Raw genomic sequence first — 14,946 nt, forward strand, 5'->3', positions numbered from 1 at the left:
TCTTAATTTCAAGTAGTCTATTCCATTTTATGTTACTCCCTCTCAGAATTATCTGCAAACAGTTCATACTGCAGTGTTTTGCACCTGTTCATTTATTGCTTAGAAATAACTAAATTATATGTTTTATCTCCCTTATTCATAAACTTTAAGTTTCACAAGGTTCTCTTCTACTTCTTTCATACTTGTTTCTAGAACGCAAGTATAATAATGGGCACAGAATGGGCCCTCAAATAGGGTTCTTAATTTTCAAAATGCAGAACATCAGAAATATTTAACATAGAGAAGTCAGCCAGATTACTCAAATATCTTCCTTTTGGGGTAAAGAGATATATAAAATTCCCCAGATTCCTAAACAGACTCAAGAATAAAAGTGGAGAGTTCCCACTGTGGCTCAGCATATTAAGAACCCAACTAGTATCCATGAGGAGGGTTTGATCCCTGGCCTCTCTCAGTGGGTTAAGGATCAGATTCGGCTTGGATCTACTGTTGCCAGGGCTGTGGTACAGGCCAGCAGCTGTAGCTCTGATTCGACCTCTAGCCTGGGACCTTCCATATGCTGCAGGTGCAGTCATAAAAGGAATAAAAAAATTTTCAATAAAATAGAATAAAATAAAAGTGGACATAGACCAGAGGTGTCACACTACAATAATCTTAGGCAATAAAAGAATAAGTTGTGATTCAATTAAAATTAAAGTTGTCCAGAAATAAAATTAATTTAATGGATTATGTTTCCGTGTTGGTGCAGGTGGTCAAAGAAAGTTGTATTTTCACCATGAAACATGAGCACAAGTTAATAATTAAGCCTCTGTTGTTCACTGGATGATTTTATTGTTCTTTCTGGATGAAGACTCACAAATAATAATTACACTGACTTTAGAGTTACAAAAACAGTAACAGAAAACACTAAAACAGAGTAAAGTCCACCTAAATGACGTTTCTTTAAAGTATAAAGTAATAATAATGGTCAATCCCAAAAGAAAAAAAAATTCAAAAAATGTGTTTCCCATGAAACTATACCTCCAAAACTGAAATTCTAAGTCAACTAATTTCAAAGTACAAAGAGAAATAACTCAAATGGCCAGAACCCGGGAGACCACAATGGCAATCAACAAATGGATAGTAAGAGAGACCCACTAAAGGTTATAAAATCCAACTGTAACAGTCTCTGTAAAATCTGTATCTTTAAATAGCTGCTGAAGTTGACCTGTTATTTAAACCCGCCTCAGAAGAGAAGTCCTTCTCTCCTTCTCCTTCTTCTGTAGCTCTTATTCCTTCCCTTCTTATCCCACTCACTCCTTTACACAATTTGACTCTCTGAAGATGGAAACCAATTTAGGTATTATAATTCTTTTAGACATAATTTCACAAATATATGCTACCATCTAAAATAACATGAGGAGTTCCATCGTGACGCAGTGGACACGAATCCAACTAGGAACCAAGAGGTTGTGGGTTCGATCCCTGGCCTCGCTAAGTGGGTTAAGGAGCCGGCGTTGCCATGAGCTGTGATGTAGGTCACAGATATGGCCCAGATCCTGCATTGCTGTGGCTGTGGTATAGCCCGGAAGCTATAGCTCTGATTTGACCCCTAGCCTGGGAATCTCCATGTGCCTTGGGTGCAGCCATAAGAAGCAAAAAATAAATAAATAAAATAAAATAACATCATGAAATGCCCCAAGCTGTCCACAACCCACGGACTACATTCCCATCCCCCTTGCATTCAAATAAGGCTCTGTGACAAATTAGCACCAATGAAATGTGGGCAGATGTTTGTCTTTGGGGGTTCTTAAGAAATGCCCTGTGGGTGATAGGCAGGGCTCCAAGGCCCTAGGGAATGGTGGAGCCATAAGATGTAAGGTGTCTGGGTCCCCTCAATTACCACAAGGAAGAAAGCCACAAGCCTAACAAGGAGCACCTGCACTGGACTGTAATGCAAGCAAAATACAAACTTACATGTGTTAAGCCACTAAAATTTTGGAGTGTATTTATTACCCTAATTAGCATTATCCAAAGTAAAACATGCACAAATCATATTTCAATTTCCCCTAATTAAAGACATTTATAAGGGATATTTTGGAAAGATTGTTTAAAAGCCCATTTGTGTAACATTAAATTCTAAAACCTCAACAGTTTTCCACCTTGATCCTACTATAAGGTAATTACTTTAAATGATAACAAGGAGTCCCACTATTAATAATAAATTTCACTGTTCAGTTATCTTAATATATTAGTTCATATCATCTATTTTCATGATTATTACAGAAAAATGTTTTCCTCAATTCTCCCCATAAAAAAATTACAAAGTGTTTTGGAGTTCCAGTAGTGGCACAGTGGTTAACGAATCCGACTAGGAACCATGAGGTTGTGGGTTCGATCCCTGGCCTTGCTCAGTGGGTGAAGGATCTGGTGTTGCCATGAGCTGTGGTGTAGGTCGCCAATGCAGCTCGGATCCCATGTTGCTGTGGCTCTGGTGTAGGCTGGTGGCTACAGCTCCAATTAGACCCCTGGCCTGGGAACCTCCATATGCCGTGGAAGTGGCCCTAGAAAAGGCAAAAAGACAAAAAAAAAAAAAAAAAAAAATTATAAAGTGTTTTAAAATACCATAATCCATAATGTCTAATGAAAATTATCAAATTCAACTTGAGGGAGAATTCATTTTGATTTTATTGTTTTTAATGTATTAAAAATTATCACATAATTTTTAAGGTAAGAATTCTTCCTAACCACATGGCAGCTAATTCTGTTCACTGTAAATGCACACACCCACAACACAAAAAGTTTAACAAAACCATAATATTTTGCATTTGAATAGTTTCCCCTCCTATTCTTCACAAAAGTGCTGAATTTTAGTCCTTTACTAGATTTTTTTTTTACATTTAACATTGCTGATGTAAATAATCATGATATAAGGCCTAAGGAAAACCCAGCATTAGTAAACAGAGACATTACAAACTTAAACCAATGAAACTCTTTCCACACACTCTTCACCCTACCTTCACCAAAAAAAGGGGGAGAAAAAGAAAAAACAAATAAATAAAAGAAAAAGAAAAAATTCTTTAATCTCTCTGTTGCCTTTACCTCAAACTCCATACCACTATTTTTTCAACCCCAATACAATTAAAGTAAATGAAGAGCACATTTACCACTCCACACAGCATTTTTTAGAAAAAGAAAATTATTGAATAGTTGATAGATTTTTACTTCCATTCAGGAAAATATTCCAAAAGTTTTTGTTTTTACTGGAATCAGTCAATTTAAACTAAAGCAATTACATAGCAATTTTGTGGCATTTATACTTTGTAGATCTATAAATATAAACTCTAGGTTCTTGGTCCTTTTTAATGCCTGATTGTATTGAAACATATGTGCTATATATAGCTGGAACAATTTTTTCCGGGGCTACACAGCAAGAACTCTTTTTTAGAAAGAGTGAAACTGAAAGATGGTCTACTTGAAAATATGAAACAAAATCAAGTATGATCAGAGAGTTGCTATAAACTAGTACACTCAGCTATTTTACTGACAGTTTATTAAAAGACTTCTAAAATACAACATTTAACTTTGTTTATATATACTTCTTACACATCAAAGGACCCTGAAATGTTCTATTGTCTTGATTTTTAACTTACATTAACAGAATACTGCTCTCAGTAATCCAATATGTATTTGTATTTAATACATATTTTTCAATGTCCACAGTCAGGGCTGCAGGAAGAAGAACTAATATTTAACTAAACAGCTACTATGTGCCAAATGTATTTTTTTTTTTCAATTTATCCTCAGGACAACCTTACAATAAATGTCTTATCTCCTTGTTACTGATGACGAAACAGACTTATCCACACTTAGGTACCTTGCCTAAAATCAAATAGCTAAGAAAAAATAGCACAACCAGAGTTTTGAGGTCTGTAAACTAAACATGTGTTGTTTTTCCAGTAGTGGTCATATAAAACAGCTCCCCATCTCACCTGTTCTCCCCCTCAGTTCCCAGTGAACAGAAGGAAACATCTCTGTGAGACTAGGCTCAGAGAGAAGCAACCTCTAGCCATTACACAGAGCATGGATCGAATCTGTAACATGACTTTATCCACAGCGTTTTAGCTAAATGAGCTAACTAGATGGAAATAGAGGGTAGAGTCAATAGAGTAAACAGCAAATAATTATCCAAATACCATTTATATTTAGCTCTGAAATGCACTGTAGGCCTCACTGGTAGCTGGCTTACCTTTATAGTTGTGTTTAACTCAGACTACTCTCAAAATCTCTTTCCAAGAGTGGAAATGGACTTGGAGTGGACAACAGAGGCTGCTTGATCTAGGTTTTGGAGACAGTGAGGGAAAACTTGTTTGTGCATGACTATCTTGATTGACAATTAAGATAACTAGAGGCAATAAGGCAGGATCTCCTAAAATATAGTACTGTGCTTTCCCTGTGTACAGACGGCTCAGCTAAACTCCCTGAACACAATCCAGCTAATAAACAGCCTAAGCTAAATAGTCGAGCCGTGCTAAGGAAGATGACAGCTCCAGTAACTTCCTCTTTCTCGCCAACCTCCTCAGCTCGGCGAGTACACGCCTTTCCCCCTAGGAGGCAGGATAAAACAATTTCAAACGCACAAAATCGATCCGGTCCCACCAACACCATAAGACAGGGAAGTCAGCTTCCATGTCTTCCCCAGGCCACCAGAGTGAAATTTTATCTTAAAAAACTGCATAAATATTATCAACGAGAAAGTATCTGCAACAACGACAAAAAAATGAAAATATGTACTTAGTCCCTCCACACAGCCTTAAGGAAAGGATGGAAAGAAGGGATCTCGACACCGCGTCTCCTCGAGATGTAATGCTTTGATTCACTTTCCCCCGGGTCCCACCGCCAGCCAGGGGGAGCTTGCAGTTGGAACGCCAAAATATGCCTTTTCCTGTCCTCCGGAGTCGCGGAGGCAGCCGCGGCCACCGCGATCGGCGCGTCCCGCACCGACCCTCACCTGCCCAGGCCCGAGGCAGCGCCCTGGGCCCGGGCGGGCCCAGCGCCCCGGGAGGCATCCGGGAAGGCCGGCGGGAGGCAGGCCGACGGGCGGGCGGGCGCAGAGGCGGTTAGGCCGCGCTGCAGGCCGGCGCGCTTCCTGCCGCGGCCCCGGGAACGGCGGCGAGGCCCGGACCCGAAGCTCTCTGGGCCCAGATGCTGTGCGTGAACCACACACACACACACACACACACACACACACACTCACCCTCTTCGGCACACACACACACACACACACACACACACACTCACCCTCTTCGGCCCCCGCGGAGCGGCTCTCACCTGCGAGGCTCCCGAGCCCCGGCCACAAAGGGGGAGGGACACGCCACTCGGGGGTCCGGAACATACCGAACCCGCCTACCCCCAGAGTCCCGGGCCCCAGGCGCGGACCACCCCCCAACACACACACACACACACACACACACACACACACAGCCCGGAACCTTCTCCGCCTCCTACAGAGACGCGGGCCAGCAGCGCACCCGCCACACACCCACTCACTGTGGGTCCTCAGGCCGCCTCTCCGCCCGCCAAAGTCCCAACTCGCACGCTCCCCCACGCACATTTGTCCCTCTCCCACCTCATTTCCCCAGGGACGCGCTCCTCTTCCCAACACTCTCGATCCTACGCGGAGCTACAAAAACACTCTACCTCATTCTCTTCCTCTGGCCCAGGAGCAACAGCAGCCATTTCCCCGCGGCAGGGGAAACACACACACAAACACGCGCGCGCGCGCACCAGGCCCCCACAGATGCTTCCCCTCCGGAGCCGCGGCCGCAGACGCAAACACAAACACCCACAGGCGGGCCTGGCTGCCGCCCGCCCCGAAGGGAAGCCGCGGGCTCTCGCGGGCGGGCGCGCGGGGCGCCCGGACAGGGGTCGCGGAGGGCCTGCGCCCCCTCCTCACCTGCATTCAACGCGCCGGGGTCCGGGCGGCGGCGGCGGCGGCGGCGGCGGGGCGGCTGGTGCTGGTGCTGCGGCGGCGGGGGAGGCGGCGGCGGCGGTGGCGGCGGGGCTGAGGGCAGCAAAGACATGCAGGCAGCCCGCCGGGGGAAAGGCACCGGCCGGAGGGGACGCGGGGCGGGCAGGCCGGGCCGGGCCGCCTGAGGAACGGCAGAGGCGGCGGCAAGAAGGGCGGCTGAAGAGAGCGAGAAGGAGACGGATGGGGGGCAGGGAGTGGGGCCGAGGGCCGCGCCGCCGGGTTTCGGGGACGGTGACGCTGGGCGCTCAGGAGAGGCACCGCGGCCGCGGCCGCCGACGAGAAGGCCGCTGGCGGAGGAAGCTGCGCCCCCGCAGCCGCCGGAGCCGCGGCTATTACTCCAAGGGCCGCGCAGAGCCTGGCCTTGGCCTTGGCCTCCTGGCGCTGGGGCTGCCGCCGCTGCGGGGCTTGCTGCTGCGCCTGCTGCTGCCGGGGCCGAGGCTGCTACACCGAGACGCCAGCCTTCGGTGCCTCCGGTCTCTCTCACACACGTTCACACCCCCGAGGCCCGGGGGAGAGGCGTCCGCGCGATATCGGTATTGAGATTAATAACAAGGTGCAGAGAGTGCGAGAAGGAGGAGGGTTGATTGACGTGGAGGGGCTGGCGAGAGTCAGTCACTCCCCGGCGCGGAGGGGTGGGGTGAGGGGAAAGAGGCGGAGCTCCAGCGCCGCGCCTTGGCCACGCCCCCGGGGCGCCGCGTCGGGACGTGGTGCGCGTGCGCGCGGGGCTGCCAAGGTTCTTGCCCATTTTCTCCTTTACCCTTGCTGGCTTACTTGCTTTTCTTGGCTCGAATGACTAGCAGAGCTGGGGAGGCTGGTAGGTTATCAAAAAGCCGCAGTCACAGAACCATGGCGGGTGGTGGGAAGAGACTGGCGAACCTGCTTCGCCCGGTGTTCGTGTGTGGACTCGGCGCTGTTTACTGCACGCTCACCGGAGGCGGCCTGACAGCGGAGCCGAGCGCTAGTCTGGGCGGCGAATGGGACGCCAGGTGAGGTGAAGGAATCGATTGAAAGAAATGTTTCCTAACATCTTCAGTGGTTTGATTTTGTTTTAAACATGTAACATCTGTAAGTTGCATCGAGAGAGAGAAATAAAAGAACCTGTAACGCTCTGCGATAACCCCGTCCTATTTATTTTCTAATTTTCCCCTCTCACGATGGAATTACGTTTGTTTGCCAGCTGCAGGATGAAAATGTCAAAATGTAAACTAGAAATATTAACGTTTACTTGGTGAATGTGGCCTTGACACTTTAAGTTTATGGGGTTTAATTTTGTTTTTGTGGCCAGCTTCAGCTTTTACCACCAGCAGTCCAAAAACAAAGTATACCAGTTCTAGAGGCAGAATACTGCTGTTGCAGTTGTGCACAGTCTCTTTCCCACTGCATACTCTGGACTTGTGTACTTAACCCGTGTTGGTCAAGGGTATGTTAGCAGTGTTCAGTATTTTTTAGTGTGTTCTTTTGGACCCTAAGCACGTGTTGTTGGTTGCAGTTAATCGTAGACCCTCTTATTGAATGTGGAAAGCCCCTCTTGGAGAGAAAAATTGCGGTGAAAATGCAGATCATCATTTACCCGGAACTGATCAACTATTAAGAGTCCCCCATTGCAGAAGAACAATTGCATCTCTTTCATCTTTGTCACGAGGAAGTGTTGAGTGAGTGAGTGAAGAAGCCCCTCAAGATACAGAAGACTGAAGGTTACTTTGTTTTCCACCTGTGTTAAGTTTCCATTTCCCTCCTTAGCCACACCACCCCCATATCAGCTTCTGTAATAGGTGTGGAAATGGCCTTGATTCTAGAAGAAATCCCGCTCATTCCTAACTATCTTGATTCTAGGCTGAGGTATAATGGATAATTACCTTTCACTTTGTAAGCAACAAAGCCAAACAAGTCACTTCAGGAGCTCAGAAAAGTAAACCTGCCTCAGTGGCATCTTTTTTTTTTTTTTTTTTTTTGGATAGGAAAGAAATAGTTTGATTAAGGTAGGACGCTTGTAAGAGATGCAAGCTGGCAGGCACAGAAGCTCTGCTTACCTCAGCGGCATCTTGCCACAGCATTTCTCCTTGGCACAGAAACACTTGCCCCAAGGAGAAATACTACCAAATGCTGAAGAGAAGACGAAGATAAATACCTGAAAAATATAAATTGGATGATGGGACATCCTCACAGATTTAAACTTCTTCAAATATCTATATAGCCCTAGCTATTCCTATACAATAAACGAACATCTGTGGAGGGTGTGTTATGTTCCAGACATTGTATTTTGCATCAGAGGCACAAAGATAAGCATATGTAGTCTCTATTCTTCAGTAGCTCACGGTCATAGGGGAAGCAGACCCATAAACAGGAAATTCTCCTACAACAAACCAGAAATGAAAGTATGAAACTGACACAAAATTAACAATCACGACAATGTCCAGGAGGATTAAACTGATGGCGCTGGCAATTTCACTTGAGCCATGTGATACCTGCCACTCTCAGACTCACTGGGACTGGGATGGGGAAAGAGAGGAGAGTCTTGGTGGATGTAAAAGAAGCACTAATAAATGCGGAGGCGGGGGGCGGTTTGCCAAAGTTGAGGCAGACTCACAGGTAGAAAATACTAGTGGGTGGGGGAAGGGGGAAGCAATATAGGGGTAAGGAATTAAGAGGTGCAAACTATTATGTATAAAATAAGCTACAAGGGAGTTCCCGTCGTGGCGCAGTGGTTAACGAATCCGACTAGGAACCATGAGGTTGCGGGTTCGGTCCCTGCCCTTGCTCAGTGGGTTAACGATCCGGCGTTGCCGTGAGCTGTGGTATAGGTTGCAGACGTGGCTCTGATCCCGCGTTGCTGTGGCTCTGGCTTAGGCCGGTGGCTACAGCTCCGATTCAACCCCTAGCCTGGAAACCTCCATATGCCGCGGGAGCGGCCCAAGAAATAGCAACAACAACAACAACAGCAAAAAAAAAAAAGACAAAAAGACAAAAAAAAAAAAAAATAAGCTACAACGATGTATTGTACAATATAGGGAATATAGCCAATATTTAATAATTGTAATGGAGTAGAACCTTTAAAAACTGTGAATTACTATATTGCACACTTGTAAATTATATCATATTGTACAGTAATTATACCTCAATTTTTTTAATTATAAATAAATAAATGATGGGTTTTGCAGGTCCTGAACCTCAGGTTTATATAGGCGATGTTCACTGTTGGCCTTTAAATTTTAAGTACTATATGTGTAACAATCCATTGAAAAGTTGTAATTGTGATATCCAGAGTTAAGAATAGTGAATTTTATCATAAAAAGATCAATTGAAGGAGTTCCCATTATGGCTCAGTGACTAACATACATGAGGACACAGGTTCAATTCCCAGCCCCACACAGTGAGTTAAGGATCTGGCATTGCTGTGGCTGTAGTGCAGGCCAGAAGTTGCAGCTCCAATTCGACCTCTAGGCTGGGAACTTCCATATGCCATGGGTGCAGTCCTAAAAAAAATAAAATAAATCAATTGAATGCATCTTAAATTTAAGTAATCTCTTACACCAGAGCAAATAGATTGACGCTCACTAAAAACAGGGAAGCAGTATTTTCATATATTAACAGTATATCATCCAAAAACTAGATTGTTGTTCTTCTCATATGCAAGGAGATTGAGATTAGAGAAATAATAATTTCTAAATAATTGGTACTGTACAAATGCTGAGAAATTAAATTTTCGCTGATATAGTAAAAAATACCCCCTTAAGACTCCAAAAGATATTCCAATTACAAAAGAATAGTATTTAAGCCTTTTTTTTTTTTTTTTTTTTTTTTTGCTTTTTAGGGCTGTGCCCTAGGCTTATGGAGGTTCCCAGACTAGGGGTCCAAATCAGAACTACAACTGCTAGCCTAACCACAGCCACAGCAACATCAGATTCCAGCCACATCTGCAACCTATACCACAGCTCACAGCAATGCCAGATCCTTAACCCACTGTTTGAGACCAGACATTCAAACTGCATCCTCATGGATACTAGTCAGGTTAGTTACTGCTGAACAATGACGGGAACTCCAAGCCATTTTTAAAAAGCAATTTTACAGTAGATCAGAGTTTGCAACAGAGTAGGAACCCGATTTTGATAGCTTATTTCATGGAAATTTTCCATGCTTGACAGTTACTGCAATTTTTAAATTAAAAATAAAAATACAGGAGTTCCCGTCGTGGTGCAGTGGTTAACGAATCCGACTAGGAACCATGAGGTTGCGGGTTCGGTCCCTGCCCTTGCTCAGTGGGTTAACGATCCGGCGTTGCCGTGAGCTGTGGTGTAGGTTGCAGACGTGGCTTGGATCCTGCGTAGCCAGTGGCTACAGCTCCGATTAGACCTCTAGCCTGGGAACCTCCATATGCCGCGGGATCGGCCCAAAGAAATAGCAAAAAGACAAAAAAAAAAAAAAAAAATAAGAATACAATAAGAAAATCTCTTTAAAGAAGTGATTTATCCAAGTAAAAACTTTTGGCTTAAGTCCATCCTTTTTGACCAAAATGCTTTAATAGTAGCACTGTGTAGGTACAACTTGTTTTGAAAACACTTACGTTTATTTGTATTATTACAGAATTGGTTCTTTACTTCTCAAAAAAAAAAGAACTTGATGTTCTAGTGAACACCTGTGTCTTTTCCAAATTAGTGATTAATATTTAATCTGAGTAATTCTGATCTCTCCCTGTTTTCCTTTTGGTAGCACAGGTAACTGAACCTGTTAGACCCTTTATAACTATATTCCTTTGTCTATTTTATGAAATTCTGTCCAGCATCTTACAAGACAAAGATTTACATTTTTTAATTTAAAGACGGTGTTACTATTTGATAGTCAAATTTGATTTTACTGATTTTTAGTATGCACTTTTATACTAATAACTACAAAACTTTTCAAGAAAAGTGTTACATATAAATTATTTAGAAGGTATAATTAATAAAATAATTAAATGTAATTTAACTGACTTTCATTACTACTACTTTTGCATGGGTTTTAATCAAGACCATCTTGAATTTTTACTTTCCAGACCTCCTGACATGGCCTCCAAATATACCCCAGTGACATAGTCTACCTTTTACTGAACTACATTCCTCTCCATAGTCCCATCTTTACTCATCCTATTCCTCTTCCTCTCTTTCCCTCTAATCCATTAGTTTATCTCTAATATTTTTGAGGTACCACATACCATGGGAATATTCATCCAAGAAAGGTAGCTTTATTCATGGTCTCTACCCCTGCTTTAGTCCATCACCTCTCTCTTCCCATCAGCCTTCCATTTGTTGCTTTCTCTAGAATAACGGTGGATGACACCAAGGACCATTCCATGCTTTTCACCAAAGATAAATATCTTCCACCATTTTTAATAATGTGCCATATGATATGTCAGTCCTAGATAAAATGACAAAGCAGGCAAAGTTCATCTTGGTGTCCTCCTGCTTCCTCTTTCTACCCTCCAGTCTCAAGTCCTTTGATCCTTGAACCTTCAGAATCTCCACTCCAACTCCATCAACATCCATACCATTCTTTCTAATATTTTCCTGTATTCCAGAAATGTTTTACTATATAAGTACCACCACCATCAATAAATATCTAGTGCTTCAGTTGTTCGAGGATTTGGAGGAAACTGGCATGCTATCCAATCAATAAAATCCATTATTTTAATATTGTACTCCAATGATCTTCATGGGGTCTTCAGAGGTATACTTCAGAAGACACCTAGGATGCAGAGAGGTAACCAGATAGGTGGGAGCTCAATTGGAAAGCCTCTGTTTTATCTGTTTACATATTTCCTATCTAACTTTTTGCCTGGTAAGTTTTCTTTTTCTATTAACAGTGCTCCTTTCCTTTGGGGAGACCATTCCTGCCTATATTACAAACAGGTGATTCTAGTGGCAGTTGCAGCTTAAGCGAGTCCCCCAACTTCTTGACTACAGGGTGGGCATATGACTAAAGCCACAGCAAGGAGAATTCTCCCCCAGAATGTTTTCAAGTGGAACTAAGGGAAGAAGGGCTAGTCCACCATAGTGGTACAAGTGAGACAAGAAAGAAAGAAGGGTAGTTCCCTTGTGGCACAGTAGATTAAGGATTAGGTGTTGTCACTGCAGCAGCTTAGGACACTGCCATGGTTTGGGTTTGATTCCTGGCCCAGGAACATGCCGTGAGAGCAGCCAAAAAAAAAAAAAAAAAAAAAAAAAAAAAAGAAGAAGAAGGAAAAGGGGGAGAATAAGAAAAAAATGAGAAAGAAGAAGGAGGAAAAAAAGGAGGAAGGAGGGAGTTCCCATCATGGCTCAGTGGAAACAAGTCTGACTAGCATCCATGAAGACAAAAGTTCCATCCCTGGCCTTGCTCAGTGGGTTAAGGAACCAGCATTGCCGTGAGCTGTGGTATAGGTCAAAGACGCGGCTCATATTTGGCATTGCTGTGGCTCTGGCATGAGCCTAAAAAGACAAAAAAAGAAGAAGGAAATCTTAAGAGTGACCAATGGCTACATACTACCTTGTGCAGAATGAATCCATCACACAGAGACAAGGAGTGTAGAGAGCAAGCCCTGGTTGTGTACCAGTGTCAAATTCCATCATCCATGGGGTTCAGCTGCACCTTTTCACAAAGTGTAGTATCTCATCTTCTATATCTAAAGTACCTTGAGTTAGACTTCTGTAACCACAACATCCCAACTAATATGTTGTGTTTCTGTATGAAAAGTCTTTCCAAGAAGGCTAAGTGCTGCTAACTAAATTTGAAAACCACTGAATTAAACTACAATACGACAATATTATTGTTTGAATCATACTCAGTTCCCAAATGGTGAAGATCCTGTGGTCTTACTTCCTTACTTTCCAGATGAGAAACCTAAAGCAAAGTGGCTTGCTGACTCTCACCTAGGTGATCAATGGCAAAGTCAGTGTCAGAAACTGACATCTAGATACCTAGTTCGGTTATGTCATCTGTTTTATTCTTCCCAATGATATTTTTTTTAAGAGGCAATTACTCACAGATACAACTGTAACCTACAAAACTAAATCCAAACCATGGCAATTTCAGACACTGCTTAATGGGAAGATATTTGGTGGCATGAGGCTGTAATAGTCTCTCTAAGACTTTCCCATATTTTTCATATTGGACTCAAACACATTCTTGAAGTCTTAGATCATCAGATCTACAAGTTTTAACTGCTATCTTTATGCTTATAACTCCCAAATTTACATCTCCAATTTAGGGTTCTTGCCACACATTCATGTCTATATTGTCAATTTCCTCCTGGGTTAGCTCCACTTGGACGGTCTGCACTTTTTTCAAGATCAGTATGTCTACAGCTGAGCTCATTATCTTTCTTCCAACATCTATTCCTGGCCTTGTATGATCCTCTCTCATTAAAAATGGTACCACCATGCTAATAGTCATGTAATCATATGAATGGTCACCCAGAGCAGAGTCCTAGGAATCATCCTTCACTTTTCTCTCCCATCTTCTCCATGATCTACCAATTCAGCCTACTAAATATTCTCATTTCTCTATCTGTCCCAATGCACTGCTAACGTCTTAAGTCAGCCTGTCACCTCTTGCCTGAGCTTTTGCATTTTGTCTGTTAATATATCCCTACTAAGAACAATCCTAACTGCCTCCTAAAACATATTCTATTCATGTTACTCTGATCTTTAAAATCTTTCAATGACTTCCCATACTGTGTAAACTAAAATCTAATTTCACAACCGTATCTGTCCCTTATTCACAACTGTATCTGTCCCTTAGTGATCTGCCACCCCTTTATCATCACCACCTTAGCCACTTAACCATCAACTTCTCTCTTTCACCTGTGACTGTTAGTAAACTACTGCCATTTCTGAAACAGGACATGCTATCTTAGGTATCTTTGCACATGATATTTCCTCAGTACGGTTATTTCGTCTTCCTCTTGAAATCATCCTTCACAATTTAGCTCAAGTATCACTTCCTTTGTAAGGCCTTCTCCGAAACCCCTAGTGTGTATTTCCTTAGCACACTGTGTCCAACTCTGTTACAATACATGGGATTAAATTAATTAGTAAAATGTCTTCTACATCTGAACTAATTTGAGTTCAATCTCTACAACCAGAACATCTGAAATAATACATTGCATTTCTGCATACAAGTTCTTTCAAAGAAGGATAACTGCTACTAAAATAAATTTGGAAACCACTGAATTTAAGGACAAGAAGGCATTATTGTTGATTGAATTATAATCTTTAAAAAAAAAAAAAAGCCTCCCATTTGTGGAGATGAACTAGAAAACTTCCCCTCTGGGTGAATGCAGTCTGTCAAAGCCCAGCTCCCACTCACCTCTTGGCCAGATATTTTTATCCAGTATGCAAACAGAACAACTTTATCACAGTTTACTGCAATTATCTATGTGAGTACACATCTGTCGTTCACATCCTGGACTGTAAGCTCTCTCTTTATCCCTAGCAATCACACAGTGTCTGACACACAATGCTCAAGGAACATTTGTCCAAACTGTTAATTAATGATAGAACTTCTCAAATCATACTGTGTATCTTAATTTACTACTGACCAGTTGCTAGCAAAAGAAATCAGAAATAACAATCATGAACAAAAGAATTTTCTTTTCCTCTTGCATAAAAAACCTGGAAATAATTGATTCAGGGCTGAAATGGCACATCCATGATCAGCAGGAACCTGTCTTCTTCTCTCTTTGGCTTTGCTATCTTTAGAATATGCTTTTTGTTCCTCCCTCATAGTCCGGTATGGCTGCCATGGCCACCTCATACAGTTGTGCATTTGTTTACTGCAAAGGCACCCAACCAAGAAGTAAGTGGTGCATCTACCCAGAGAAGGAACATTTTCTAGTTCATCTGCAAGGATGGGTGCTTCTTTCTGTCCTGTCCAAAGGCACCAAAGAAGTTATCGGAGCTCTGATCATTGGGATCCCAACTCTCCTA

The 14,946-nt window shown here is 43.0% G+C and overlaps 2 protein-coding genes across 9 annotated transcripts in view; one reads left to right on the plus strand and one right to left on the minus strand.

Moving 5' to 3' along the window:
- CNOT6L (CCR4-NOT transcription complex subunit 6 like) overlaps window positions 1-14,946 on the minus strand; it is a 144,059-nt gene that overhangs the window by 106,971 nt on the left and 22,142 nt on the right. The window contains exon 1 of one of the 7 annotated variants that reach the window (XM_021100613.1): window positions 5,933-6,203. The exons of 2 other annotated variants lie outside the window; for them this stretch is intronic. Coding sequence is in view for 2 of the 5 variants with exons in the window: in XM_021100606.1 (XP_020956265.1) it covers window positions 5,677-5,681 (5 nt within the window). In the remaining 3 variants the exon portion in view is untranslated. 4 more of the 7 variants (XM_021100606.1, XM_021100607.1, XM_021100610.1 and 1 more) reach the window with 4 other exon arrangements.
- Window positions 6,753-14,946, plus strand: part of MRPL1 (mitochondrial ribosomal protein L1) — a 118,081-nt gene continuing 109,887 nt past the window's right edge. Inside the window, exon 1 of one of the 2 annotated variants that reach the window (XM_021100620.1) lies at window positions 6,753-6,993. The gene's annotated coding sequence lies outside the window, so the exon portion shown is untranslated. The remainder of the gene's footprint in view (window positions 6,994-14,946) is intronic. The other variant, XM_003129122.6, reaches the window with a different exon arrangement.

Source organism: Sus scrofa, chromosome 8 (genome assembly GCF_000003025.6).
Source record: "Sus scrofa isolate TJ Tabasco breed Duroc chromosome 8, Sscrofa11.1, whole genome shotgun sequence".
Classification (NCBI taxonomy): Eukaryota; Metazoa; Chordata; class Mammalia; order Artiodactyla; family Suidae; genus Sus; species Sus scrofa.